Below are 27,003 nucleotides of genomic sequence, written 5' to 3' on the forward strand. Positions count from 1 at the left end.
GATTTAGTGTGTGATGTGTGTCTAACTATTTACAAAGTCAGCAAGCGTGTGAAGCATAGTGTTTTAAAACCTGTTCAGATTTTAAAAGTTGTGTTGTGTAGGCTATATTCAGCCTTATGTCTATATTAGTTATTCCCTACCTCAGTTCAGGCTCGTAGATTACCGATTTATACAACAGTTATTTCCAGTCCTCAAATTTGATCCAACAGGATTCTGCTGGAACAGGATTCTGCTGGATTCTCACTGTTTTCACTGCTTGTATGTGTTTTTTTCACTCTGAATGGCAGGGATTTTTCAGTCACTCTCCAAGAGATGACACAGTAGGTGTTCTTTATGAGTAAAGTTTGTTTTTCTTCATCGTTAAACAATGTGTTACACATATTTTGATAAACAAGTGATTCTTGTCACGTTTATTGATTATAATTAAAAAAGTAGGCTATTTATGAGTAGGCTAAGTCATTGAATCATTCATTCAACCGATTCATTCAAAATGCTGATTCATTATAGGAACTATAACTGTGTCTCAATTCAGAGGCTTCAAAGGACGCGGTTATATTCCACTGTCTGAAAACAAAGTTGAAACCCAATACTTACATTTAAAAGTGTAATCCGGCAATTTCTCTCAAAACAAATCCCTTCATCACCGGTGCAAGGAATCTTGGGATAGGCGAGGCTGCGAAGGATCCTCTCGTTCTATACTTCATTGCTCGAGGAACAAAGGACGCATTTGAAGGAACCTTCGAATTGGGATAGCCTTCATCACACTGATGTGACGCAACCGGCCTTTGAATACAGGCTTTGTAGGATGCAGTGTCTGAATTGGGAAGCAGCTTATGTGACTAGTGTTTTGATAGGAGATGAAACGTTTCTTCTGTTTTTAGAAGTATCTACACTGACAGAGTAGAAATAGACTAAATAACTGTAATATTGTATCTAAATATAAGTCACACCACTGAATATATAGTTGCCTTTATTCAGAATTTCACCTCTCTCGCTATAGTGTGCTATTGCTTATAAACTGAAAGGAATTCTCTCTTGGTAGATCTGCTATCTATCCTGCAGTTTCAACACATTCCATTCTCTCTCCCCCCAGACTATAAAGCCCTCCTCTCCCTGACATCAAAGAAATAAACAATGTTATGCTGCAAGTCTCTTCAGAACAGAAGTCTCATTAGAATGAGGTTTTTTTTTCACCAACACATTTTAATCTTAAGAAAAATGTCATATTGACATTATTATCATAAACATGTTAATGAAAAAAAAGATAAAAGATACAGTGCATTTACCTAAATGTGAAGTGCTCCAGTCCACTGAGAAGACAGGGATCTCTGTTCTTCCCTGGGAACTCGATACCCCAAGCTCTCAATCTCAGATTCTTTAGTGCTTCCTGACTTCTTATCAGGATCCCAACAACTTTCTTTCCTTTCCGGATGCTTGTGGGGCGCAGTTGTACTTTTTATACACCCACTGAAATGAATCAGAACTTATAATAATAATAATTATTAGTCTGCTTTAATTTTTTTAATTTAGATAAATCAAAACAGGTGGCCAATGGATCAACAAACACTGCAGCAACCGTATGTCTGGCCAACACTGATTTAAAGAACATTGCATGCGCAAACATACTATGTAAATCTCAACATTTATTAACACTTGAACAAAATTGCCAGCTCAATATTGTCATTAAATGGATCTCTCTACCCAGTTTCCTTTCGAATTCCTAATAACAGGGAGACCAAGGGTAGTTATCATGCTTTTTTACTCCAATAAATATTTTTCAGGGATTTTTCTTTCTTTCTTGAAAGTCATTTTTTTACATGTTAAGGTATTGGTGGGACATGTTGTCACATCATATGAGATAAGCTGAATGCATGTCAGTGTGTTTTTGTGTTCACTTGTATACCAGAGAGCTTTTACAACAATATTATTTGGGAATATTAATTTGCAGGATAAAATTAACAAATATTATCCTAATTTAATAGAGTTCTGAACTTGTAGGATGCCAACATACTGAAACAAGTAGGCTACTTATAGTCCAGGCGTTTTAAGCCAAAATGGGGGTCAACCGTGAACAAACTGCAACAGAATCAAACTCAACTGATTTTGTATCCTCCAAATGTCCTGAGAAAAAAAAGCCCCGAAGAATCCCATTAGGGGAAAGTTCCGAAAAAGACCCAAATATATCCTATTCATACGCCTATACATTCTCTTTCTTACATAAATAGGGTTTGATTCTGTTGCAATTTGTTCACCCTTTTTCCCTAAAACGCCTGGACTATTAGGAGACTATAAAAATAAAGACTGCATGGGAACTCTTGGTAAATTCCATTATGATGTCACTATGGGTCATTGTTAATGAACTCTCGGTAAATTCCATTATTATGTCACTAAGGGTCATTGTGAACGTGTGTGTGTGTGTGTGTGTGTGTGTGTGTGTGTGTGTGTGTGTGTGTGTGTGTGTGTGTGTGTTTACACTGCAGTACAAAGTGGAAGTGAAATGTTAAGGAGAGATAGATAAGTTAGTTAGGCTACTTAGCTATGAATTAGTAAGAACGAAGCAATTCCCTTACTAACACGGGGCATTCCAGTAATCTTCCTCACACAGGGGAAGGGCAGTTCTGTTCCGCTGACCAAACACGTGGTCAGGTCAGTCACTTTCATTTGTACTCACCCACTTGGCGAAGAACGCAGATCTACCACAGGGGAAGACATCTCATTTCTAAAGTTTAACATTATTTTAAAATGAAGAAAGGAGCGTTTTTTCTCTCCACATCTTTTCGGATTTTCTATATGTGGCTAATCGGATGCTGTTTTCTGTACTTCTCACTAGTTACAGGTAAGTGTAATTGTTTTCGAGAATAAATGTGTCGCTTATTAGGTTGAATGTTTTGTAGGCTATGACACCGGTTCAACCCAAGAAAGTGCTGTAGGCTAGGCTAACGTTACTTCATCAGTCAAATGCGTATCGTTAGGGGAAAACAAGAGATTGGTGTTTGGAGCACAAGTACGTTTGAAGCTTTGAACCTTTAAAGACTTGTGAAAGAAAAAAAGAAGAAAAAAAATCGTATAGGCTATGCGTTTAACAAAATGGACCTACTTTTTACGTCTTTACACCCCGAGTAAAAGTCGTTGGATTATTCTGCGTTTGAATAACGGCTCGTCATCATCTGTAAACCTACCAGATGAGGGCGCAATAACGTCTTTACAAAAAGTTTTCTTTAGAGCGCTTTTGTTTTTTTGATGTTCCCAGAAATGCAGGCTTTTTTTGTCAGTAGACCCAAGCTGCCAACACTGTGAATGATACTGTAAGAATTCTATAACAAGATATTTCACAAAAACCCGTTCACTGCATGGACGATAACTATAAAGATAACGATAAAGATGTAGTTTTAAAAATCGTTCTCAATATTAAAGAATTGCAAAGCACACAGATACCGGTATATCGATAACGGCACAAAGAAATTATATCGTTGGAATTTTGTCCAGCTGATGAACGATAGATAGCCTATATATATATATAATATCACAGCCAATCAGACCCTTACGAAAAAGAAGTAGGCTATAGGCTACTTGAAGTTCATTTTATGAAGTAGCCTATAGCCTACTTAAGTAATGTTCAAGTATTTTTTAAGTATATTTTATGGAGCATAAAAGGCTTCTTTCAAAAACATAAAAAAATAGTAGTGTCCATATATATATATATATATATATATATATGCCCCTTTTTTACATTCATTTGAGCCCCTGCCTCCTGAGGAACTCTCTGCACGTCCCTGCTGTTTAATGTTTGATGATCACGTTATTTTACTTTTATTTTATTTTATTAAAACTGAACTGTTTTGATTTGTAATTTTTTTTTTAAATGTATTGAACAATTGATTTTTTTTATTGAACAATATCAATTTACAAAACCAAATAGGGAACAATAAAATGCCTATTACAAAATATACACTTTTCATATCTCCATCATAAATGTCCATGTGTGTATATCACATACAATAACAACAAACAAAACAAACATTCTTTAACCATTTTAAAGGGGGTGCAAGGAAAGAAAAATAAATACAGGTATAAAATCTTACCAAACTTAAAAGGAAAGAGACTCATACATGGATTTATACAATTCTCCAAGGGTTTGATTATCCTTGGATAAGTGTTTTAAAGATTCTAAGTATTTTTTACATTCATTTTTAAAGTAATTTAAAGAGGGTTTACTGTTATTCCACTTACTTTTGTGTACATGATATTTACCCATTGTAATAATAATGTTTAAAATGTATGACAACTTTTTAGAAAGACCATCTGCATAAACCAAAACCTGAAACAAATTTAGTGATGGAATATCACTGTTGATATCAATATTTAACCAACTGAAAAGATCCTGCCAGAATTAAATGATCAATGGTTTCAGGCTCTTCTAAACAAAAAACACAAGGATCTACCTCAAAATGGAATATTTTGCATAAAACTTCAGCAGCAGGATACACATTATTAATAATCCTAAACTGAATATCCTTCATTTTAGGTAGAATTGGCCATTTAAGGTAATTATAGAATTTGTTTTTAAATATTTCATTTTCAAATAGTTTTAATTTTGAAGGTTTATTGAAATCTGAAAATAACTTACATTTTAATACATACCTATTACTTTGTGATAATTTTTTTTGTCTCCAATATATACTTCTCCAATTTTTAACTCGGGCAGTTTAACAGATATCTTTGAATATGTAAGACTGTTTTGTATTAGTTGTTTTAAAGCAAGAGGGATGGCTTTGCACAATGTATTAAATTCTCTAAAGGAACGTTTTATCTCAAATTTCTCCATGAATGCATTATGCTGAATAATTTGACCTGTTTCACCACTCTTTTTTTGAATACTGTCTTTCTGTTTATTGTCATGGACATGGTTCTGTTATTCCACAATGTGGAACAATGCAGTGAATCATTTTGGGTGAATATAATTTTCCAGTAGTACAAAATCTGTTTGTGGAATTTTGAAAGCTTAACCCTTTCACACGTAAATTTAAAATATTCTGGCTGACCCCAGCGTGAGTTTTTCAAGGGGACCGTTATTTAGAACGTGTCACTTTATGGTTTCCATGGTAACGCGTCATTGCTTGTCACGTGACACGCCGCAGCAACAACAGAGCTGAATGAATGATGATCTGCTTTTATGTCATTTTTCCTTTTTTATTCAAAATATTCACAAATGTGTTAGATATGGCATGAAATATCTGATATTCCGATTGTCAAATATATGCAAGTGGAAGTGTTTTGTTGTTTAAACACCTTTATAACAATCGCGTTAGTTGAGCTGTATGCGCGATGGGCGCCGCCATCTTAGTTTGTGCCGCAGACGCAGTTCAGAGAATCGGATCTGTTGGATTTACAACACGTGAATTCATCCACTTCTCCCGAAATACATAAAAGTAAGTGGCTGGTGAACTGGGAGAAGAATAGAGTAAACTTTAAAGTTACTTACACAATGTGTATCTGATATGAATAAAACGTGTCTAATTATAATGGAAAAGATTATTATTGTCTCTTCCTTTGACATCAGTGTGTATTTTACAAACTCTAAATGTATAGTTTTTTTTTTTTTTACTTATATGTCTGAAACCTAAAATAAACATTATGTGGTTGAAAACAATGAAAAGTTGTGATATATGACAGCTCTGAGCGCGCCTGTCTCTGGCTCAGCGCCAGCCAACGCGCGAAAGCACATTTGAATTTAGCAGTTGATCACGTCATGCACTGACTAATCACACCGGTGTGATCGTACGCTCCAGGGAGCAACATTTTTTTTCCCAGGATGGTAGGGGAAGACTCATGAATATTCATTAGGGAAGTCATCCCTGATTGGTCTTAACCCCAGTGACGGGTAGGTTTAGGGGCGGGGTTAGGGAGGTTATAAGACCCCAGTGACGGGTAGGTTTAGGGGTGGGGTTAGGGGTAGATCATCAGACCAATCAGGGATGACTTCCTCAATGAATATTCATGAGTCTTCCTTCCCCTACCATCCTGGGGGAAAGAATATCGCCTCCAGGGACCAGCCTAGACTGATCACACCGGTGTGATCGTACGTGCGAAAGGGTTTGGCCATTTGGAAACCTCAAAATCACATTTCAGCAAAAAATCTAATCCTCCAACTTGCTCGAATACAGCCTTTAGTATATGAAACCACATTGATTTAGTCTGTGCTAAATACATTTTAATCCAATTCAGTTTAAGTAGTCCAACCATTGATTCAAATTCAGAGGCTTTCAGACCTCCATTTATGGAAGTAGAATAATGTCAAATGTTTTTGAAATAAAAAGCCTGTTGAATTGCACTACTTGAAAAAAAATAGGCATTGCATTAACCATGCTTGCATTTTAATGCATTGTATTTTTAGTGCTTACATTTTTATGGGCTGAAATTCAACATGGTTGAATATTTAATCTGTGAATATTTCAATTAAAAACATTTCAAACACCTTTTCATTATTAAAAATTCAATAATCCATATTCACCTTTCATATTTCACTTCCAAAATATTCAAACTGTTTAAAAATACAACCAATAATATTCAACAGGCAATTTTCGGTCCATTTTATTTCGCTTTGCAAATTCGCTTCCACAAATTCAGTGGTTCAAATTCGACAGTAAATTCAACATTGACGTCCAGGAACTGCAGGAAAAGCAGTAGATTGCCGAGCATACTCTCCATCTGCTGTTAGTCGACCTCACCATCAGATGGTGCAAAAGCGCTTTGTTGACGAAGACATTCATTCATAAAATGAAAATGATTATGTGTCAGTATATGCGGAAAAGATGATAAACACACAAAAGCTGTGTTTATGTTTCATTCAATAACTTCATTGTTACTTTCCCTGTGTATTCTACATGTCATCAGCTTTCTCTACCATGAACAGGATTATAATCGGTTTCCCTCAATACCTCATACTCAAGGATTTCCCTTCCGTTGATAGTGATATGAAAGACCAATCTTGCACCTTATTAGGGAAGTAGGCTGTAGGCTATTATATAGGCTACAGGCAAGAAGATGGACTCAGAATATGAACTTAACGCGCAAAGTTTCATGCTGAGCGTTTCGTGATATACTGGCATAAAATCAACACATACATATAGTATGCATACGTGTATTGCATTAGCTTAAACTGTCACAGCACTTGCATATTGTCCTCCTATTGTTAGTTTAACTGTAAATCGCTTTGGATAAAAGCGTCTGCTAAATGACTAAATGTAAAAATTGGCTTGACATTGGACATTCGCACATTTAGGGACCGTCTCTAAAGTTGCATACAACATTGGCATACACGTTTCTAACTTCAATAGCAAACTTAAATTTATTTAAATAAATATCAAAAATCCATAGGGTGCGCATTATGCCTGACACTAAATGAACACTTTACAGTAGGTTTTATGACTGTAAGTCGTTCTATTCAAATGCTATCGGAGTTAGAAACGTGTATACCAAAGTCGTATACACTTTAGAGACGGTCCCTAAATGTGCGAATGTCCAACATAAAGCCATATGCCAGTCTATCACTGGGAAACGCTCAGCATTAAGCTTTGCGCGTTATTCTGAGTCCATCTGCTTGCCTGCGAGTTTGGTCTTTTACATCACTGTAGTCCATTAAGCTCCGTTAAGCGTTGTATATGTCCAGCAGGGGAATCCTGAAGTATTGAGGGAAACCCTAATAGCCTGCATGCAGCACATCGCCACAATATAAAGTTAAGGCAACTAAACAACCAAGAGAAATATATGTCAACCTCAAAAATGTAACATTGGATCTGTATATCCGCATCGGGGAATAACATTATAATCTCGTTCACGGTAGAGAAAGATGCATGTAGGCTATACAGGAAAAGTAACCGTGAAGACACTGAATTTAACATAAAACAGCCGTCATAATAATCACAAATACACTTACATTGCTGTAAATGAGTTTTATGAATGAATGACTTGTTCTAACTGTTGCTGGTCTTCAACACGCGCTTTTGCACCATCTGCTGGTGAGGTAGACTAACAGCAGATGGAGAGTATGCTCGGCAATCTACTGCTTTTCCTGCAGTTCCTGGACGTCAATGTTGAATTTACTGTCGAATTTGAACCACTGAATTTGTGGAAGCGAATTTGCAAAGCGAAATAAAATGGACCGAAAATTGCCTGTTGAATATTATTGGTTGTATTTTTAAACAGTTTGAATATTTTGGAAGTGAAATATGAAAGGTGAATATGGATTATTGAATTTTTAATAATGAAAAGGTGTTTGAAATATTTTTAATTGAAATATTCACAGCTTAAATATTCAACCATGTTGAATTTCAGCCCATAAAAATGTAAGCACTAAAAATACAATGCATTAAAATGCAAGCATGGTTAATGCAATGCCTATTTTTTTTCAAGTAGTGCAATTCAACAGGCTTTTTATTTCAAAAACATTTGACATTATTTTACTTCCATATCCATTTTTCTATTCTTTAATCATCTGAGATTTTTTAATACAATGAGTTTTGTTTTTCCATATAAAATTAAACAAAATAGAGTTTACCTTTTTTATCAGTTGAGGAGAAACATAAAGAGAGTAACATGGGTAAATAAGTTTAGATAGGCCTATTATATGCCTTCTGCTTTGGTCAAGATTATTCTGCCCATAATAGACAGATCTCTCATAAACCAATGATTAAGGGATTTTTTCATACTATCAATTCTCTCTTCTATATTTACTAATTCTCTCATATGAATTTCTTTAAAAATTTTTAAACCTAAGTATTTCACTTCAGATTGAACAGGAATGGATTCTATATTTTCTTCATGAAATTTTTTTTTTTAATTTAGGCATTGATGCTCCAGAAAAAACTGAAATAATATTCAGAGCTTTTTTAACTATAGATTTGTCTTTTAAAAATATTAGTGTATCATCAGCAAGTTGACTAATTCAATATTCATAATCAGAAATGGTTATTCCTTTTAATTGAGGATGGTTGACATCTAAATAAGCTAACATTTGAGTGCATATTTTTGGAGTGATTGGACAGCCATGTCTAATTCCACGCAAAATGTCAATTCTAGGAGTCATGCCTGGATTAAGGGATATATAACTATAAATGTTGTTTTAGAATATTTTAATAACCTTGCAAAACCCTTCCCCAAAACCAAACATTCTACGCGTCGTAAATATAATAAATTCATGCTCTACTGTGTCGAATGCTTTTAAAAAATCTAAAAACAAAATGAGGCTTTCAGATTGTATCAGTGATTGATAGTTGATCATATTCAAGATTACACTGTAAAAAATTTCTAACCCTCCCAAATCAAAAAATTTCAAGTGACCGATAACATCTACATTTTTCAATTGGCCAAAGTGAAATTCTTGTTGCAATAGTCTGTTAACATTGGCTCAATGAGAAATAATACGTCAGACTAATTGAAAAATGTAGATGTTATCAGTCACTTGAAATTTTTGACTTGGGGGATGTAATTTTTTTTTACAGTGTAGTCTAATACATTCTAAAAACTCCTGGGTTATTTCTTCAACCCATTTTCTGGGTTATTTGTGTTGGGTTAAAATTATGGGTTATTTTTTCAGAGAGTAATCATTTTCTGGGTTATAGGGCTAATATTTTGACCCAATTCATGGGTTGTTTGGGTTTCTGGGTTATTTTTCAAAGAGTAACCCATGTTCTGGGTTATAGGGTTTCTCTCTCTCTCTCTCTCTCTCTCTCTCTCTCTCTCTCTCGCAGTTGTTCTGGAATTTTCTCACAACAGTCGTTTGAAATAACCGTCGCTTCGCGCTCGATCCGTTTTGGCCTGTGCTTCATCGGTGCAACTTCATCTATATTCAAGGTAAGAGAGTATTTTCAGTGTTGATGTAATGTTAACTTTTCTGTGTCCATGTCCCTGTTGCTAGTTTAGCACCATTTGCAAAAAAAAAAAAAATACGTTGCTACGTTGAGACTAGCGTTAGCCGTGGTAATTCTGTGGTTGGCATGTAGCCGCAGCTATCACGACAACATCTAACTTAGGACAACTCGAGGTAACGTTATCGCACCCCGGACGCGATTTTGAACACGGTCCTGAGCCGTTGCTGGGTGCCGCGGACAGACCGGCGGTGTGTGTGTCCGTTACACTCATAGAGAATAATGTGTTCGAATTTTAAAGACGCGGCGCTGCGCTTCGCGTCCGGTGTGCGAGCCCCTTGAGAGAGTGCACGTCCTGTGAGCGATACCTCGAGTTGTCCTAGACGCGACGCGGCGCTTCTCGTCCGGTGTGCGAGCCCCATAGCCGCGGCTACAGAGCGACGAGGCAACACAATAGTTGAGTTATGTTTACCAGCTGTGCCGTGCTTATCATAATATACAGTGCTCTGGTGGCTGAAGTAGTGAGAGTTAAAGAAGCGGGTCAAGTCTTCAAATTGTTGCTAACCTCTATATTGCTATGTTTTCTCCAGGTCATTTTGAATGGACAGTTTTGTCGCCGATAAGCTAACTGAGTGGCAGCTGTCTGAGCTGACATAGAATTTTAGAGGTGAGCATTTTACTCTTATTGCCCTTATATCATCTCTCTATACCTAATTTTTTTTTTAAATAAGACTTAAATGTGTCAGTGCAAGATTTTGTGAAAGTCACAACTTCTTCGACAGTGGGGTATGTACAACCCTAAAAGATTATTGTGCCTTGTTTTTAAGCTGTTATGCATAAGAATGGGCTGTCATTACACTTTTTAATGAAAGAAAATATGTCATTCACACAAAATGGGTAATGTTAATGCTGCAAAAGAACCACATTAGTTAACTAGCAATTTGGGCCATGTAAAAAAAAAAAAAAAAAAAGCCACTGCATTCCCTTAAAAGTGATTATTTGTTAGCTTGATAATGAAAGAGTGTCTGGTGAGTGGTTCACAATTGTCTCGACTTATTAACAATACTCATGTTGTCTTGTTTTCTGTCTTTCAGATAGATGAGGAGGCATTTCTTCTCTTTGATGAGGACACCATCAAAAATCTGTCCCCAAAGTTGGCCCCAGGCTTAAATTCCTGAGGCTCTTCTGAGAATTGTTGTTTATTTTTCTATTTTTTATTTCTAATATTGTTATTACAGTGTGACCTAAAATAAATATGAAAATAAACATGTCCCAGTGTGTGTTTTTTCTTATAGATTTTTATTTTTATTTCAATTTCTATTGAAGTGTGTAATATAATGTAAAACAAAGTTTTATTTTCTGAAATAAGGCATACTGGGATAGTGACCCAAGTTAGGTTATTTTTGACCCAACTCCTGGGTTAAAAAAGGATCAACTAATTTTTGGGTTATTTCTACCCAGATGTTGGGTTTTTTAAACCCAACATTTGGGTCAGGTATTTAACCCAGAATTTGGGTCAAAAAGCATAACCCAATTTTCTGAGTTGAAATAACCCATAAATTAGTTGGTCCCTTTTTAACCCAGGAGTTTTTAGAGTGTATGGTTTTGAATATATCTTCCCTTGATGAATGCTGATTGATATTCCTCTACAAGTTTCCCAAGTACCAATTTAAGATGATTAGCAGCATACACCAGGGCAAGTTTTTTCAAGTAAATTATAATCTGTACATAACAGAGTTATTGGTCTCCAATTATCTAATAATAACAACTGTTTTTTAGGTTTAGGTAGCAAGGTTATTAAACCTGTTTTCATAGTAGGTGATAAACTTTCTTCCTAAAAATGCATTATATAATAATTTCCGAATATCTTTCCAAAAATGTTAAAAAAATTCAGTAGATAAACCACCAATACCTGGTGATTTACAATTACTCATTTGTTTTAAAAAGCTATATCCATTTCCTCTAAGGTCAACTCATCATCAATTAAGACTTTGTCTTCCTCTTTCAGTTTATGTATTTGATTTCTTATATTCCCAAATAAAGAATCACAATCGGCTTTATTATAATTGGATTTATAAAGGTTAGAATAGAAAAGCTAAATTTCATTTTGAATAATTTTTTGATCATCTGGTATAATTTCATTAATCTTAAGCTTGCTAATATTTTTCTTTGTTTGTCTTTGTTTTTCAAGGCCAAAAAAAAAATATGATGAACTTTTTTTCTCCCTCCTCAATCCATCGCGCTCTCGATCGAATATAAGCTCCATTTGCTTTTTCTGAATACAACTAATAGTTGAGATTGCAGTGACTGTAATTTTGCTGAATTTTCTGGTGATTCTTGTATATTAACTAACAAAGAGTTTGTTTCTCCAATCAATTCCCTTTGTTTCTGTTTTCTCCTCGCTGATAAAAATGTACCTGTATCAGTTGCTATTTGTTTAAACTTAAATTTGAACCATTCCCATTTATTTAAATTAGACATATCTAACTTATCAGTCTCCTCAATAAGAGCCAACACTTGTTGGTAAAATCTATCATTCTTTAACAAGTCATTTTTAAACTTCCAAATATCAGGAGAAATTTGAAGTTTCTTAAGAACTGATAAAGACAGAGTAACCAGTGATCTGTAAGTGGCACTGGCGGCTTCACTTCTCACCAATGGAAGAGAGTGAAGGGGCGTCGTCCATCTTTTTTTACAGTCTATGGTCAAACCCAGAGCCATATAGAAATATTCTTACAGTGTGACTGAATACTAGACAGTTTACTTTTCCAGATTTGGGAATTTTAGCACTGTGCATACATGAATACATAATAATAATAATTCGTTACATTTATATAGCGCTTTTTCTGAGACCTCAAAGCGCTTTACATAGAAGGGGGGAATCTTCTACTCCTGACATAAATATTAGGCGATAAAAAAGGTACTTTGTGATTTTGTGCAGTTTGTCTAGTCAAGTGAAAAAATCCTGCATTTTTGCTATTCTGTGTGCAGATTACTTCTGTGAGTTTTGATTCACCACTTGCTTGTTACAACAGTGTTTAAAATACTGTAAATCACAGCCTTCTCTACGATGTGTTTAACAGGTACACATGCTGATGGATGTCCAGTTCAGCTCAACCCACAGAGAGTTGTTGTGAGGTACGGCGGTTCTGTTTCAGTCGACTGCAGCACTTCTGTCCCGCATAAAGGAATGGGATGGGAATCCAGTGAGGGACCAGTGCCCATGACCAGAAACAGTCTGATCACATGGAGAGTGTCAGAACTGAGAGAATGGGACATAGAGCCATCCTGCTTCATGAACTACATAAACGACACAAACTCTAATAAGACACCACAGTGTTCAGTGAATCTCCCAGTGACTATTTACAGTGAGTTTCTCTGTTATTGATATTGTTATATTTTCCTTCTCAGAAATATCTAATGTACATTGATGACTGCAGATATCAGTGTGCAAATCTTCCTCCACAGAGACTCCAGACAGTGTGTCCATCAGCACTGTGAATCACAACGGACCAATGATGGAGGGAAACCAGTATGAGCTCCAGTGTGACGTTCTCAATGTGGCTCCTGTTCAGAATCTCACTGTCAACTGGTACAAAGGAGAGACTCAGGTGGATCAAACCATCTTCACTGACACCATCAAGACTCCAGTCAGTAAAACATCTAAACTCCTGATCCGTCCGTCCAGAGCTGATGATGGAGCTCAGTACTGGTGTGAAGCAAAGCTGGAACTGGGAGAAGAAGGACCTCAACCTCCTCCAACAGCCCCATCAAATGCTCTCAGCATTACTGTATATTGTAAGTAAGATCCGTCAGTTTCTATTATTAATCTTTTAAGAATATCTGTTGTAAAGTCCAAATCAAGCAGACATTTAATGGTTGTAGCATGTGACACAGTGTCAAGTTGTGTGATGATAGGGATTGGATGCAGTATGTAACTTTTTCTTGTCAAATTTCTAGATTTGAGTAGTTTTGTTGAAGCGCACATTACTAGTCTTGTGGTGAACAATTAATCTGTGCAAATTAATACACAGAAAAAAAAAGAAGTGTTTGTCGTGGTAATCTTTAATAAAATTCTGAACATTTGCTTCCACTCTGGAATGGCGTTCCTTCTCTGATGACGTCAGTTTGACAACTTGGCTTGAATATCCTTTAACCACTCTCCTCCAACCATCAGTTTTCTATGAGCGAGGGATGGAGAGGAGGTGCGCTAAAGTAAAACCCCACCCTATATTCAATATTCCGTTTCACTTGGAAATATATCACAACTTTTGGAGAAAAGTTGGTTGCGACTTCCGGTTCACAGGGACTTTAACATAAGACAATTATCGTTTATGTAGGAGAAACACCTCTTAAACTGTTTTTCTATAACTCCTTCCTGCAGTTAAACCGATCATCAATGAGACCAAACTGCCCTCCATAGTGCCTGTGTTTCGAGGATATCCAGTGGTGATTGTTTGTGAAGCCGAGGGAAACCCAAAACCAGCAATCAGCTGGAATCTCAGCACAACTGATATAGTTTATAGTGAAACTCTTACTATAACAGATTCAACACCTGAGGATCTGCACTGCATTGCGAGCAATTCTGTTAACACCACCACCAGATACGTAAAAGTGTCCGTACAAGGTAACTATGTATTTTTGTATAATTTTCAATTCTAAGTGACTTAGTTTAATTGGCAATTTCAGTTTTAGTAATACACTACAGAAACAACTGTGGTTGTTTTTTAAAATGAATTTTTTTGTATTTGTTTGTCTGATATTAAACATAATATTTATTTTAGTTGTATTAAATATGCAAATTATTGAGAAAAAAACACACAATTTAGTAGTCTAAATGATGTTGTCAGGATAGATTTTTTGCAAAGTCATTTGAAGTTCCTCTTTTAGTCTTTTGCCTTTGATTAATGCAAATGTCATTCATCCTTCTTAAAACAATTTCGGCACAGCTTTCAGATTTTAGCACGGCTTTTTTTGTGGTTAATGTTTTGGCCTTTCACAAAGTATTCGCACTTTTGTTTGGTTTGTTGTTCTTGTAACGCTCTGCTTGCAGTCAGAATGTCAGAGGATGTGTTATAGGAACACTATTTAAGCGAAATGGCTTGTGGATCGTGTCACCATAGTTGCCCTGCATGGATTTTTATGTAGATTAGCTGTTGACCGTCGATATGTTGGAGGCATTATGCAGGCTTGATATCTATCCCCAGTTTTGCTTGCTTGGATATAATTTCCTAAATTGCTGATTTACTCATATATTTGTTTCTTTTGACACAGAGAATTACGTGCCCATAATAGTAGGCATTATTGTTGCTGTAGTGCTGGTCATCGCAGTGATCTTCGTCTACATCTACTACATCAACTACAAAAAAAACAGGATTGGCCATTATAATTTGAGGAAGCCCAGAACACATAATGGACTCTTAGCACAGTCCCTATGAAGGAACTCAATCTGCTGTCGGTGTTCTGCTCACTTCACCCTTAGATCGAACTGCCAATCACATCCTCACACTGTTGTCCAAGGATGTTGATCAAATAAAACATTTGAGGAGAATCCTGGTTAGATTTTTATTGGATTCTTGTTTGCTTTATAAAGGAACTATGCTTACACTGTATGTTTCAGCCACATTGAACATTCTAATATTTATTACATTATTATATAAGACACTGAAGTTGTTACTGTAGTCTAGATGTTGTAATGTTGTGGGCATATTTAAACAGATGCTGATGGCTTAAAGATGAGATCTCTTGTGCCTAACCTGTAGGATTTCTTTGTGACCAACTGATGTAAATTATCTCAAGCCTCCCTGAAAATAGAATCTCATTTCTTTGTGTGGAATACAATTTTCTTCTATGGAATTCACATCATCAGTCCTATTAAACACAACTTACACATGACATCATGTAAATAACTTTTTTTTTTAGAAAAAATAAAATAAATATATATTACTTTCTGTTTTCACTGACTATTTTTTATTTGAAAACCATGCTAAGTGTAAAAATCCTGTCACCACAGTCGCTCTATTAGCTTATTATCTTAGCAAAAATGGCCATAGTCATTTCTATTGAGAAACACAGGGGAATAAGGCACTTGTCGCTTTGCTATTAACTTACTAGTACTGTACCAGTGAAGCATTTCTGTTTCTTGCCAAGATGATAAATATACATGAGCCTCTAAACAGGCTGATGTATTCGGAATCAAGCCAGAATCATTTTTCAGGGGTGTGTGTGTGTGTGTATGGCATCGGTCAAAGCACAAAACTGGCTGTCAGTTTGTAAGCCTCAAGAGTAGCCTACACATATTTTTGATTTATGTTTTGCTGGCTGATAAAGCAGTGGTCTTGGACTTTGTATTGACATCTGTTCAAATGCAAGTGCGTGTTTTTAGTTGACATTGTCATAGAAATGCCCTCTTTACAACTGCAAGTGTCCTTGTGCACTTGTTTGATTCTATAGCTTCATTATTTGTAAACCACACGCTTTTCTTCAATGTGTGAACAAGAAAGAACACAACTGATTACCCTATTCAGCTCGACCCGTGGAGTGTTGTCTGCTGGTACGACAGATCTGTTTCGGTTAACTGCCACACTTCAGTCACAAAGATGCAGCGCTTGTGACCACTGCACCAGACAACAGCGAACGTTCTCAGAACATTCTGCCAAGGTTCTCTCAAAGTTTTGAACAGACATTCAACGGTGTGGAATGTTCGTTCAAAGTTATCTGGTCTTTAATGTTCTCGAAACGTTATAACATCATACATCGTTCATGGTAGGTTTCTACTGAAACATTCTAGTTTTTTCAGAATATGTTCAAAGAACATTCTAAATTGTCCCAGAACATTCAGAAATAACGTTTTTGTAAGTTAATATGAACATTAGCAAAATGCTCTTAGATCATAATTTTGTTTGATGGGGCCAGTCTGATTATCTTGTGATGCACTGGTTACTCTTAGCATCACATGTATGAATCTATCTCACCTACCATGTCATGAGAGTAGTAGCCTACTGAGTATTCAGAGATGCTTCTCCTTTCTGCATACTAAATATGCTTATTCTGACAGCGAATGTCCATCATGCTGTGGATCACTCATGAAATGCCCGAGGTCCATCATCACTTAGTATGACTCAGATTGTGACACATAAGAGATATCAAACAACAAAACGGTGTTTTTATACAGACTCACCCTCGTCTGAGCTCGAGGATATGTTGACAATCGAGGGAAATGGGGTGAAGTAAAGAGTTGTGGCTTTTCAACATAGTCTTCGATGTTCAAAACATACATTGCCTTTTCTAATTGATGAATGCGCTCTCTTTTCCAAAAAAACCGATTTGAAGTGACGATGCAAATTAATAAAGTTGGAAAACGTGCACTTTATAGAGATGTGTGGGGGAGGGTTAACATTAACTAAAGCAGGCAGCTATGCGAGGGCAGACTGGGCAGTGGTTTCCTGCGATAAATGAGGGGTCCGAGTCCGTGTGTTGTGTTGTGTTATCGCCTGAACAATTAAACACTGTTAGCTGGTTAAAAACAGTGTCGATACAGCGCAAACACTGCTAAAATGACGGCGCGGAGCGATCGGATACTCTTCACGTGTCTAATTTTGGATCTGCTGTCGCGGTGGTATGCGTTGGATGGTAGGACATTTATATAACGAATCTTGTATCTATCCAATCCTGAAGGGGAATATATATATATATATATATTCAGAACAGTTTTCGGTGTTAAACTTGATAATTATGCTCTCTGCATAAAAGGTGACAATGTGGAGAGGGTGTCATCTTTTAAGTTCCTCGGCACCCACATCTCCAGGGATCTGTCGTGGGCTGCCAATACGACTGCCCTAGTCAAAAAGGCCCAGCAGCGCCTCCATTTCTTGAGGGTACTGAGATGGAACAGGCTGCAGACCAATCTGTTGGTCTCCTTCTATCGAGCCACAATTGAGAGTGTATTGGTGTATGCCATCCCTGTGTGGTACACTGGCTGTTCATTGGATGATAGAAGGAGACTACAGAGGGTCACTAGAACCGCGGAGAGGGTGATTGGCTGTCTACTCCCGTCCCTGGACTCCATCGCCAGTTCCAGATGTCTCACCAAAGCCAGGTCGATCATAAAAGACCATCTTCACCCCGACCATCACCTGTTCACTATGTTGCCCTCAGGGAGGAGGTTCAGATCCCTCAAAAGCAAGACCAACAGGCTGAGAAATAGTTTCTTCCCCTGGGCAGTCAGAACTTTAAATGAAGCAGACCACTGACTGACTTTGCACTCTTACAGCCGTTCTGTTGTGTGTCTGCACGCGTGTGTCAATGTTTTTTTTTAACAATGATGCTGCTACTGTTGTCTATTTAATTTTATTTTTATTTATTAATCTTTTTATATGTTTTTATCGTAGATGGTTATATTGCACCTGGGTGGCCCTGTTTGCAAATTTCGTTGGGCAGGAGACTGTCCAATGACAATAAAACTCTTGAATCTTGAATCTTGAATAAAGCTGTATTAAATACGTCAAGGGTGATTTAAATAGTCGCCTCTGAAAAGACTTTTGTGTAGCACTGTTTAAATAGCGATAGTAGGCTACGTTGTCAAACAAGATAAATACAGTGTTTTTGTTATCATTGGAAGTAACCACAGCCAACCATAACGGTAGTCCGTTAGCAATTTAAGTTAGTCTTTCAGTAAGGTAGAAAAGGGCTCCTGAAGCTATTCACCGGGAAACATCAGTTTTTGTTTTAGTGTGGTTTCTTTAGCCTACTTTCAAATGTTAACTTCATTTCCCATGTTAGTTTTGACTTGCAAAAGTATCACCCAACTTGCTGATGATAGTCTTGCTTCAGCAACAACTACTTGCATACAACGGAGTTTGGATTCCTGCAAAAAAAAAAAAAAAAAAAAAATCTTAAACCTAAGCTGGTTTACTGTTCTTAGGTGGTTTCCTATGGCTAGTTTAGAGGGGTTTGGGTCTGTACAGCTAAACACTAGCTTAGCCAGGCTACCCAGTGTAAACCGAGACCATGCTTGTTTAAGCATTTTTCGCAGGGATATATAGAAAACGTCTCCATGAAGTCCAGAACATCACACTGGAAATACCACACTGCTCACAATACAAAAAAGGAAGTTAACCATTTCACAGAATGGAAGCAAAGGCCAGTGTGTTGAAAATAGCCTATATCTTAAGATGGTGACTGTGCTTTGAAGCAGGGCTAATGGTCATTGATGGTCAAAGAGCAATAGTTGCAACATACAAACTACATATAAAGTAGCCTTGTGTCTAAACAGCACTCAGCTAAAGCAGGGACAAGTTTTTAAAAACACATTTCTAATGTTTTTTTGTTTTTTTGTTTTGTTTTTCAGCAAATAAAAAACATTATTATTTTTACAACTTTTTTTAAGTATGTGGGTGGGATGCAATTTTGTGATTCATTTTTGTTACTATTATTATTGCTTAATGTTTTTCCAGATATTTCCATCAGCACTGGGAAGCACACCGGACCAATGAGAGTGGGCGAGGAGTATGAACTCCAGTGTGACTGGACACTTCACACTGTGGCTAAGAGTGTTGTTGTGAGATTGTACAGAGGACAGCATCTAGTGAATACAACTATCATCACTGACTCCTCCAATAGTTCAGACAGAAAATCATATAAATTCAAGATCCATCCAAAAAAAACAGATGATGGAGCTCAGTACTGGTGTGAAGCACAGCTGGAACTGGGAGAAGGACCTCAACCTCCTCCTAAAGTCACATCAGAATCTCTGAGCATTACTGTACATTGTAAGTATAATATTTTGTCCACTTCTCATGTTTTCAAACATTAAACTTTATTTAGCAGGTATTATATTGGTCTTAATTATTAACATGTGGAACCTGTTTTTTGCTCCTTCCTGCAGTTAAACCGATCATCAATGAGACCAAACTGCCCTCCATAGTGCCTGTGTTTCGAGGATATCCCTTGGTTATAGTTTGTGAAGCCGAGGGAAACCCAAAACCAACAATCAGCTGGAGTGTCAACACAAATAATATAGTTAGTGAAACTCTTACTATAACAGATTCAACACCTGAGGATCTGCACTGCATTGCGAGCAATTCTGTTAACACCACCACCAGATACGTAAAAGTGTCCGTACAAGGTAACTATGTATTTTTGTATAATTTTCAATTCTAAGTGACTTAGTTTAATTGGCAATTTCAGTTTTAGTAATACACTACAGAAACAACTGTGGTTGTTTTTTTAAATGATTTTTTTTGTATTTGTTTGTCTGATATTAAACATAATATTTATTTTAGTTGTATTAAATATGCAAATTATTGAGAAAAAAACACACAATTTAGTAGTCTAAATGATGTTGTCAGGATAGATTTTTTGCAAAGTCATTTGAAGTTCCTCTTTTAGTCTTTTGCCTTTGATTAATGCAAATGTCATTCATCCTTCTTAAAACAATTTCGGCACAGCTTTCAGATTTTAGCACGGCTTTTTTTGTGGTTAATGTTTTGGCCTTTCACAAAGTATTCGCACTTTTGTTTGGTTTGTTGTTCTTGTAACGCTCTGCTTGCAGTCAGAATGTCAGAGGATGTGTTATAGGAACACTATTTAAGCGAAATGGCTTGTGGATCGTGTCACCATAGTTGCCCTGCATGGATTTTTATGTAGATTAGCTGTTGACCGTCGATATGTTGGAGGCATTATGCAGGCTTGATATCTATCCCCAGTTTTGCTTGCTTGGATATAATTTCCTAAATTGCTGATTTACTCATATATTTGTTTCTTTTGACACAGAGAATTACGTGCCCATAATAGTAGGCATTATTGTTGCTGTAGTGCTGGTCATCGCAGTGATCTTCGTCTACATCTACTACATCAACTACAAAAAAAACAGGATGGGCCATTATAATTTGAGGAAGCCCAGAACACATAATGGACTCTTAGCACAGTCCCTATGAAGGAACTCAATCTGCTGTCGGTGTTCTGCTCACTTCACCCTTAGATCGAACTGCCAATCACATCCTCACACTGTTGTCCAAGGATGTTGATCAAATAAAACATTTGAGGAGAATCCTGGTTAGATTTTTATTGGATTCTTGTTTGCTTTATAAAGGAACTATGCTTACACTGTATGTTTCAGCCACATTGAACATTCTAATATTTATTACATTATTATATAAGACACTGAAGTTGTTACTGTAGTCTAGATGTTGTAATGTTGTGGGCATATTTAAACAGATGCTGATGGCTTAAAGATGAGATCTCTTGTGCCTAACCTGTAGGATTTCTTTGTGACCAACTGATGTAAATTATCTCAAGCCTCCCTGAAAATAGAATCTCATTTCTTTGTGTGGAATAAAACATTTTTCTATGGAATTCACATCATCAGTCCTATTAAACACAACTTACACATGACATCATGTAAATAACTTTTTTTTTTAGAAAACCTTTTTAAAGAAAAGTTAAAAAAAAAAAAATATATATAACTTTCTGTTTTCACTGACTATTTTTTATTTGAAAACCATGCTAAGTGTAAAAATATTGTCACCGCAGTAGCTCTATTAGCTTATTATCTTAGCAAAAATTGACATATTCATTTCTATTGAGAAACACAGGGGAATAAGGCACTTGTCGCTTTGCTATTAACTTACTAGTACTGTACCAGTGAAGCATTTCTGTTTCTTGCCAAGATGATAAATATACATGAGCCTCTAAACAGGCTGATGTATTCGGAATCAAGCCAGAATCATTTTTCAGGGGTGTGTGTGTGTGTGTATGGCATCGGTCAAAGCACAAAACTGGCTGTCAGTTTGTAAGCCTCAAGAGTAGCCTACACATATTTTTGATTTATGTTTTGCTGGCTGATAAAGCAGTGGTCTTGGACTTTGTATTGACATCTGTTCAAATGCAAGTGCGTGTTTTTAGTTGACATTGTCATAGAAATGCCCTCTTTACAACTGCAAGTGTCCTTGTGCACTTGTTTGATTCTATAGCTTCATTATTTGTAAACCACACGCTTTTCTTCAATGTGTGAACAAGAAAGAACACAACTGATTACCCTATTCAGCTCGACCCGTGGAGTGTTGTCTGCTGGTACGACAGATCTGTTTCGGTTAACTGCCACACTTCAGTCACAAAGATGCAGCGCTTGTGACCACTGCACCAGACAACAGCGAACGTTCTCAGAACATTCTGCCAAGGTTCTCTCAAAGTTTTGAACAGACATTCAACGGTGTGGAATGTTCGTTCAAAGTTATCTGGTCTTTAATGTTCTCGAAACGTTATAACATCATACATCGTTCATGGTAGGTTTCTACTGAAACATTCTAGTTTTTTCAGAATATGTTCAAAGAACATTCTAAATTGTCCCAGAACATTCAGAAATAACGTTTTTGTAAGTTAATATGAACATTAGCAAAATGCTCTTAGATCATAATTTTGTTTGATGGGGCCAGTCTGATTATCTTGTGATGCACTGGTTACTCTTAGCATCACATGTATGAATCTATCTCACCTACCATGTCATGAGAGTAGTAGCCTACTGAGTATTCAGAGATGCTTCTCCTTTCTGCATACTAAATATGCTTATTCTGACAGCGAATGTCCATCATGCTGTGGATCACTCATGAAATGCCCGAGGTCCATCATCACTTAGTATGACTCAGATTGTGACACATAAGAGATATCAAACAACAAAACGGTGTTTTTATACAGACTCACCCTCGTCTGAGCTCGAGGATATGTTGACAATCGAGGGAAATGGGGTGAAGTAAAGAGTTGTGGCTTTTCAACATAGTCTTCGATGTTCAAAACATACATTGCCTTTTCTAATTGATGAATGCGCTCTCTTTTCCAAAAAAACCGATTTGAAGTGACGATGCAAATTAATAAAGTTGGAAAACGTGCACTTTATAGAGATGTGTGGGGGAGGGTTAACATTAACTAAAGCAGGCAGCTATGCGAGGGCAGACTGGGCAGTGGTTTCCTGCGATAAATGAGGGGTCCGAGTCCGTGTGTTGTGTTGTGTTATCGCCTGAACAATTAAACACTGTTAGCTGGTTAAAAACAGTGTCGATACAGCGCAAACACTGCTAAAATGACGGCGCGGAGCGATCGGATACTCTTCACGTGTCTAATTTTGGATCTGCTGTCGCGGTGGTATGCGTTGGATGGTAGGACATTTATATAACGAATCTTGTATCTATCCAATCCTGAAGGGGAAAATAAATAAATATATATATTCAGAACAGTTTTCGGTGTTAAACTTGATAAAGCTGTATTAAATACGTCAAGGGTGATTAAATAGTCGCCACTGAAAAGACTTTTGTGTAGCACTGTTTAAATAGCGATAGTAGGCTACGTTGTCAAACAAGATAAATACAGTGTTTTTGTTATCATTGGAAGTAACCACAGCCAACCATAACGGTAGTCCGTTAGCAATTTAAGTTAGTCTTTCAGTAAGGTAGAAAAGGGCTCCTGAAGCTATTCACCGGGAAACATCACAGTTTTTGTTTTAGGGTGGTTTCTTTAGCCTACTTTCAAATGTTAACTTCATTTCCCATGTTAGTTTTGACTTGCAAAAGTATCACCCAACTTGCTGATGATAGTCTTGCTTCAGCAACAACTACTTGCATACAACGGAGTTTGGATTCCTGCAAAAAAAAAAAAAAAAAAAAAAATCTTAAACCTAAGCTGGTTTACTGTTCTTAGGTGGTTTCCTATGGCTAGTTTAGAGGGGTTTGGGTCTGTACAGCTAAACACTAGCTTAGCCAGGCTACCCAGTGTAAACCGAGACCATGCTTGTTTAAGCATTTTTCGCAGGGATATATAGAAAACGTCTCCATGAAGTCCAGAACATCACACTGGAAATACCACACTGCTCACAATACAAAAAAGGAAGTTAACCATTTCACAGAATGGAAGCAAAGGCCAGTGTGTTGAAAATAGCCTATATCTTAAGATGGTGACTGTGCTTTGAAGCAGGGCTAATGGTCATTGATGGTCAAAGAGCAATAGTTGCAACATACAAACTACATATAAAGTAGCCTTGTGTCTAAACCGCACTCAGCTAAAGCAGGGACAAGTTTTTAAAAACACATTTGTAATGTTTTTTTTGTTGTTTTGTTTTTCAGCAAATGAAAAACATTATTATTATAAGTATGTGGGATGCAATTTTGTGATTCATTTCTGTTACTCTATTATAATTGCTATATATTTAATAATATTAAATATTTCCAGATATTTCCATCAGCACTGGGAATCACAACGGACCAATGAGAGTGGGCGAGGAGTATGAACTCCAGTGTGACTGGACACTTCACACTGTGGCTAAGAGTGTTGTTGTGAGATTGTACAGAGGACAGCATCTAGTGAATGAAACTATCATCACTGACTCCTCCAATAGTTCAGACAGAAAATCATATAAATTCAAGATCCATCCAAAAAAAACGGATGATGGAGCTCAATACTGGTGTGAAGCACAGCTGGAACTGGGAGAAGGACCTCAACCTCCTCCTAAAGTCACATCAGAATCTCTGAGCATTACTGTACACTGTAAGTATAATATTTTGTCCACTTCTCATGTTTTCAAACATTAAACTTTATTTAGCAGGTATTATATTGGTCTTAATTATTAACATGTGGAACCTGTTTTTTGCTCCTTCCTGCAGTTAAACCGATCATCAATGAGACCAAACTGCTTTCCAAAGTGCCTGTGTTTCGAGGCTATGAAATGGTGATTGTTTGTGAAGCCGAGGGAAACCCAAAACCAACAATCAGCTGGAATTTCAGCACAACTGATATAGTTTATAGTGAAACTCTTAATATTACAGAATCAACACCTAAAGATCTGCACTGCATTGCAAACAATTCTGTTGGCATCACCACCAGACGTGTAAAGGTGGTATTAAAAGGTAACTATGCATGTTTGCGTATTTTTTAGTGTACATTTCCAACAGCTGCTTCTGCTTTCTTGCCCTATCAAAATATGGGAATGTTGGGAACTGTACAATTTTTATCAGGCCAAACACTTTTTAAAAATAATGTTTATGATGTTCACCTCACACTAGTTCAAATATGCAATAATAGTAGCAAATCATGATGAAAAAAACCCCCAACATTTTAAATAATGTGAATCAGAATGGATTTAAGTAATTTGATCCAACAAATGTTATTTACCAAAGCAAAGGCAATGGAAATGTACTGTTTACAACATCGACATGTGATGTATTCCCTTATCTCTAACTCACGAAGACAACATACGATTAAACAGTAATATACAATGAAAAGTAATATGAAAAAGTAGACGAATACTGATATAAAATGAATATTAGGAAATTGGTAAAAATGCAGAGATCAAGATAGGCCTACAACATAAATGAAGTACAGCACAGATGTGTGTTTACAGTTTTTTAAGCCACACAGACTCATAGGCTTCTCCTTCATACAGCTTCTCTTGTAGTTTTAGGGTGATAAACACACATGGTTTAAATGTTATACATGATTTTGTGTGCTTAGGTGTTATATCTGGTACTTTACTTATGATCAGCCTTTTCATTTAGCTTGTTTGCTTCTTATAAGGCAAATATTGTTTTCTTCAGGTCCCTATTTAGCTCTTCTTAACTGTGTTATTCGTTTGCTTGGATTGTGACTGATTTTTTTTTTATGTGCTCTATTTCTCTTGACACAGAGGATTACCTGCCCTTAATAGCAGGACTTGTTGCCATCACAGTGGCGTTCATCTCTGTCATCTTCATCTTCATCTACTCTATCTACTACAAAACAGCCAAGATGGGCCGTTATAACCTGAAGGATGCCAAGCTTAGTCCACAAAATGGAGACATAGCACAGAATGGAAAAGACAACTCTATACCTATGAAGAAACTCTCTCAGTCTAATATCCTTGCTTAGGTTATGAATCCCTGGGTTTGTTGCATCTGCCCCGAGCCCCACTGTCCACATTGGGCAAGGTTTTATTTTTTACACTGGAAGTCTCTAGGCCTCTGTTCTGGGGCTAGTCTCTTCATGGCTTCAATATATTTATTTAATGGAGCATTAGTGCATTCACTTCTCTCTTAGATCCAGTTTTCATCAACTGACATTTGCATCACGAAATAAACGTTTTAGTTCATTTAGCAATTTAGCAATCTGCTGTTTAAATGCCCAACAGAAAATATCTGACAGAACAAATGTTGAGGTGATGACAAAGAAAACCTGAATAAATTTCAAGTTAAAGGACCTTATGCCTGCATTGGACGTTTTCAGGATCTTGAAGATTCTTGACATTCTTCAACTACAAAGGGAAATTACTTGGTTGATTTAATATTTGCTTTGTACACTAGTTTAAGGGAATAACATGTTTTACTATTCTTTTGTATATGTCCCAGGCACATTGATCAGATTATGTTTTGTCAAATGCTATACAGTATATATTGAGAAAAACACAATAGTTGAGTGTTTTACTCTGTCATTTCTTTAAAGTTTCAGTTCTTCTGGAGAATCCCGCACTTTAGAGGTGGTTGTGAAGAAGTGAAAGTTGGGTTATGAGGTCTCTTCTCTCATGTTGAACCTGTGGGAAAGTATCTTGATGTATTTCTGAAGATTCTCTCAGGCCTCATAGTCTGTAAAAAACCAAACCAAACCGCTGGACATAAAATAAGTGTGCCAGTTTTATGGCTTGAGCAGTTTAATGATGTTAAAAGCGTAGTTAACTCAAAATGACAAGTCTGAGTGTCATCATTTCCTCACCCTCGTGTCTAAAGCTGTATGGTGTGTGTGTTTTTTTTTAAAAAAATTTTATCAGCACAGAAGTAGAAATTTATGAAAAAAAATTTTTTGCAAAGATTTTTCGAAGTTTTACCTTTTGTGTTCCACAAAACATGAGAGCGGAGTAAATGATGACAGAATTTTCATTTTTGTTTGAACTGTGTTTCATGTAGACTGTAATCTCGTTGTCTTGTGGGGTTTAAATGATATTATTGGAATTTACACTGTCTGTCCTTATAAACACATGACGTATGTGATTTGAATTTGTACATGCATTTGCTGAGAACATTTTAAGAAAACATATAATTTGTTTAAAAAAATCGAAAAGAAAACAATATTTGTGCTTTTTACTCTTTTTACTTATTGAACATCTTATTGTGTATTGAACAATTAT

The 27,003-nt window shown here is 36.5% G+C and overlaps 1 protein-coding gene across 2 annotated transcripts; it reads left to right on the forward strand.

Annotated features, from left to right (window-relative positions):
- The first annotated feature begins 2,564 nt into the window (after positions 1–2,564).
- icam3 (intercellular adhesion molecule 3) lies at positions 2,565–26,944 on the forward strand. Of its 2 annotated transcripts, XM_082179859.1 has the most exons (9): positions 2,565–2,836; positions 12,950–13,234; positions 13,335–13,664; positions 14,251–14,493; positions 19,322–19,636; positions 19,753–19,992; positions 24,084–24,398; positions 24,515–24,757; positions 25,534–26,944. In XM_082179859.1, the coding sequence occupies exons 1-9, from the start codon at positions 2,743–2,745 to the stop codon at positions 25,752–25,754; spliced, it is 2,286 nt and encodes a 761-aa protein (XP_082035985.1). In that variant the 5' UTR covers positions 2,565–2,742; the 3' UTR covers positions 25,755–26,944. The 2 variants fall into 2 exon arrangements, with proteins under 2 accessions (XP_082035985.1, XP_082035986.1); XM_082179860.1 differs by lacking the exons at positions 19,753–19,992; positions 24,084–24,398.
- Positions 26,945–27,003: the final 59 nt, after the last annotated feature.

This window comes from Leuciscus leuciscus, assembly GCF_965113295.1.
Source record: "Leuciscus leuciscus genome assembly, chromosome: 1".
NCBI lineage: Eukaryota > Metazoa > Chordata > Actinopteri > Cypriniformes > Leuciscidae > Leuciscus > Leuciscus leuciscus.

What these genes read in the sequence shown, in the direction of transcription:
- icam3 (XM_082179859.1), top strand. Translation starts at nt 2,743, where the DNA reads ATGAAGAAAGGAGCGTTTTTTCTCTCCACATCTTTTCGGATTTTCTAT. An exon ending in TCTCAGCATTACTGTATATT is followed by an intron (nt 13,665 to 14,250) that starts GTAAGTAAGATC and finishes TCCTTCCTGCAG; the next exon opens with TTAAACCGATCATCAATGAG. An exon ending in TCTGAGCATTACTGTACATT is followed by an intron (nt 19,637 to 19,752) that starts GTAAGTATAATA and finishes TCCTTCCTGCAG; the next exon opens with TTAAACCGATCATCAATGAG.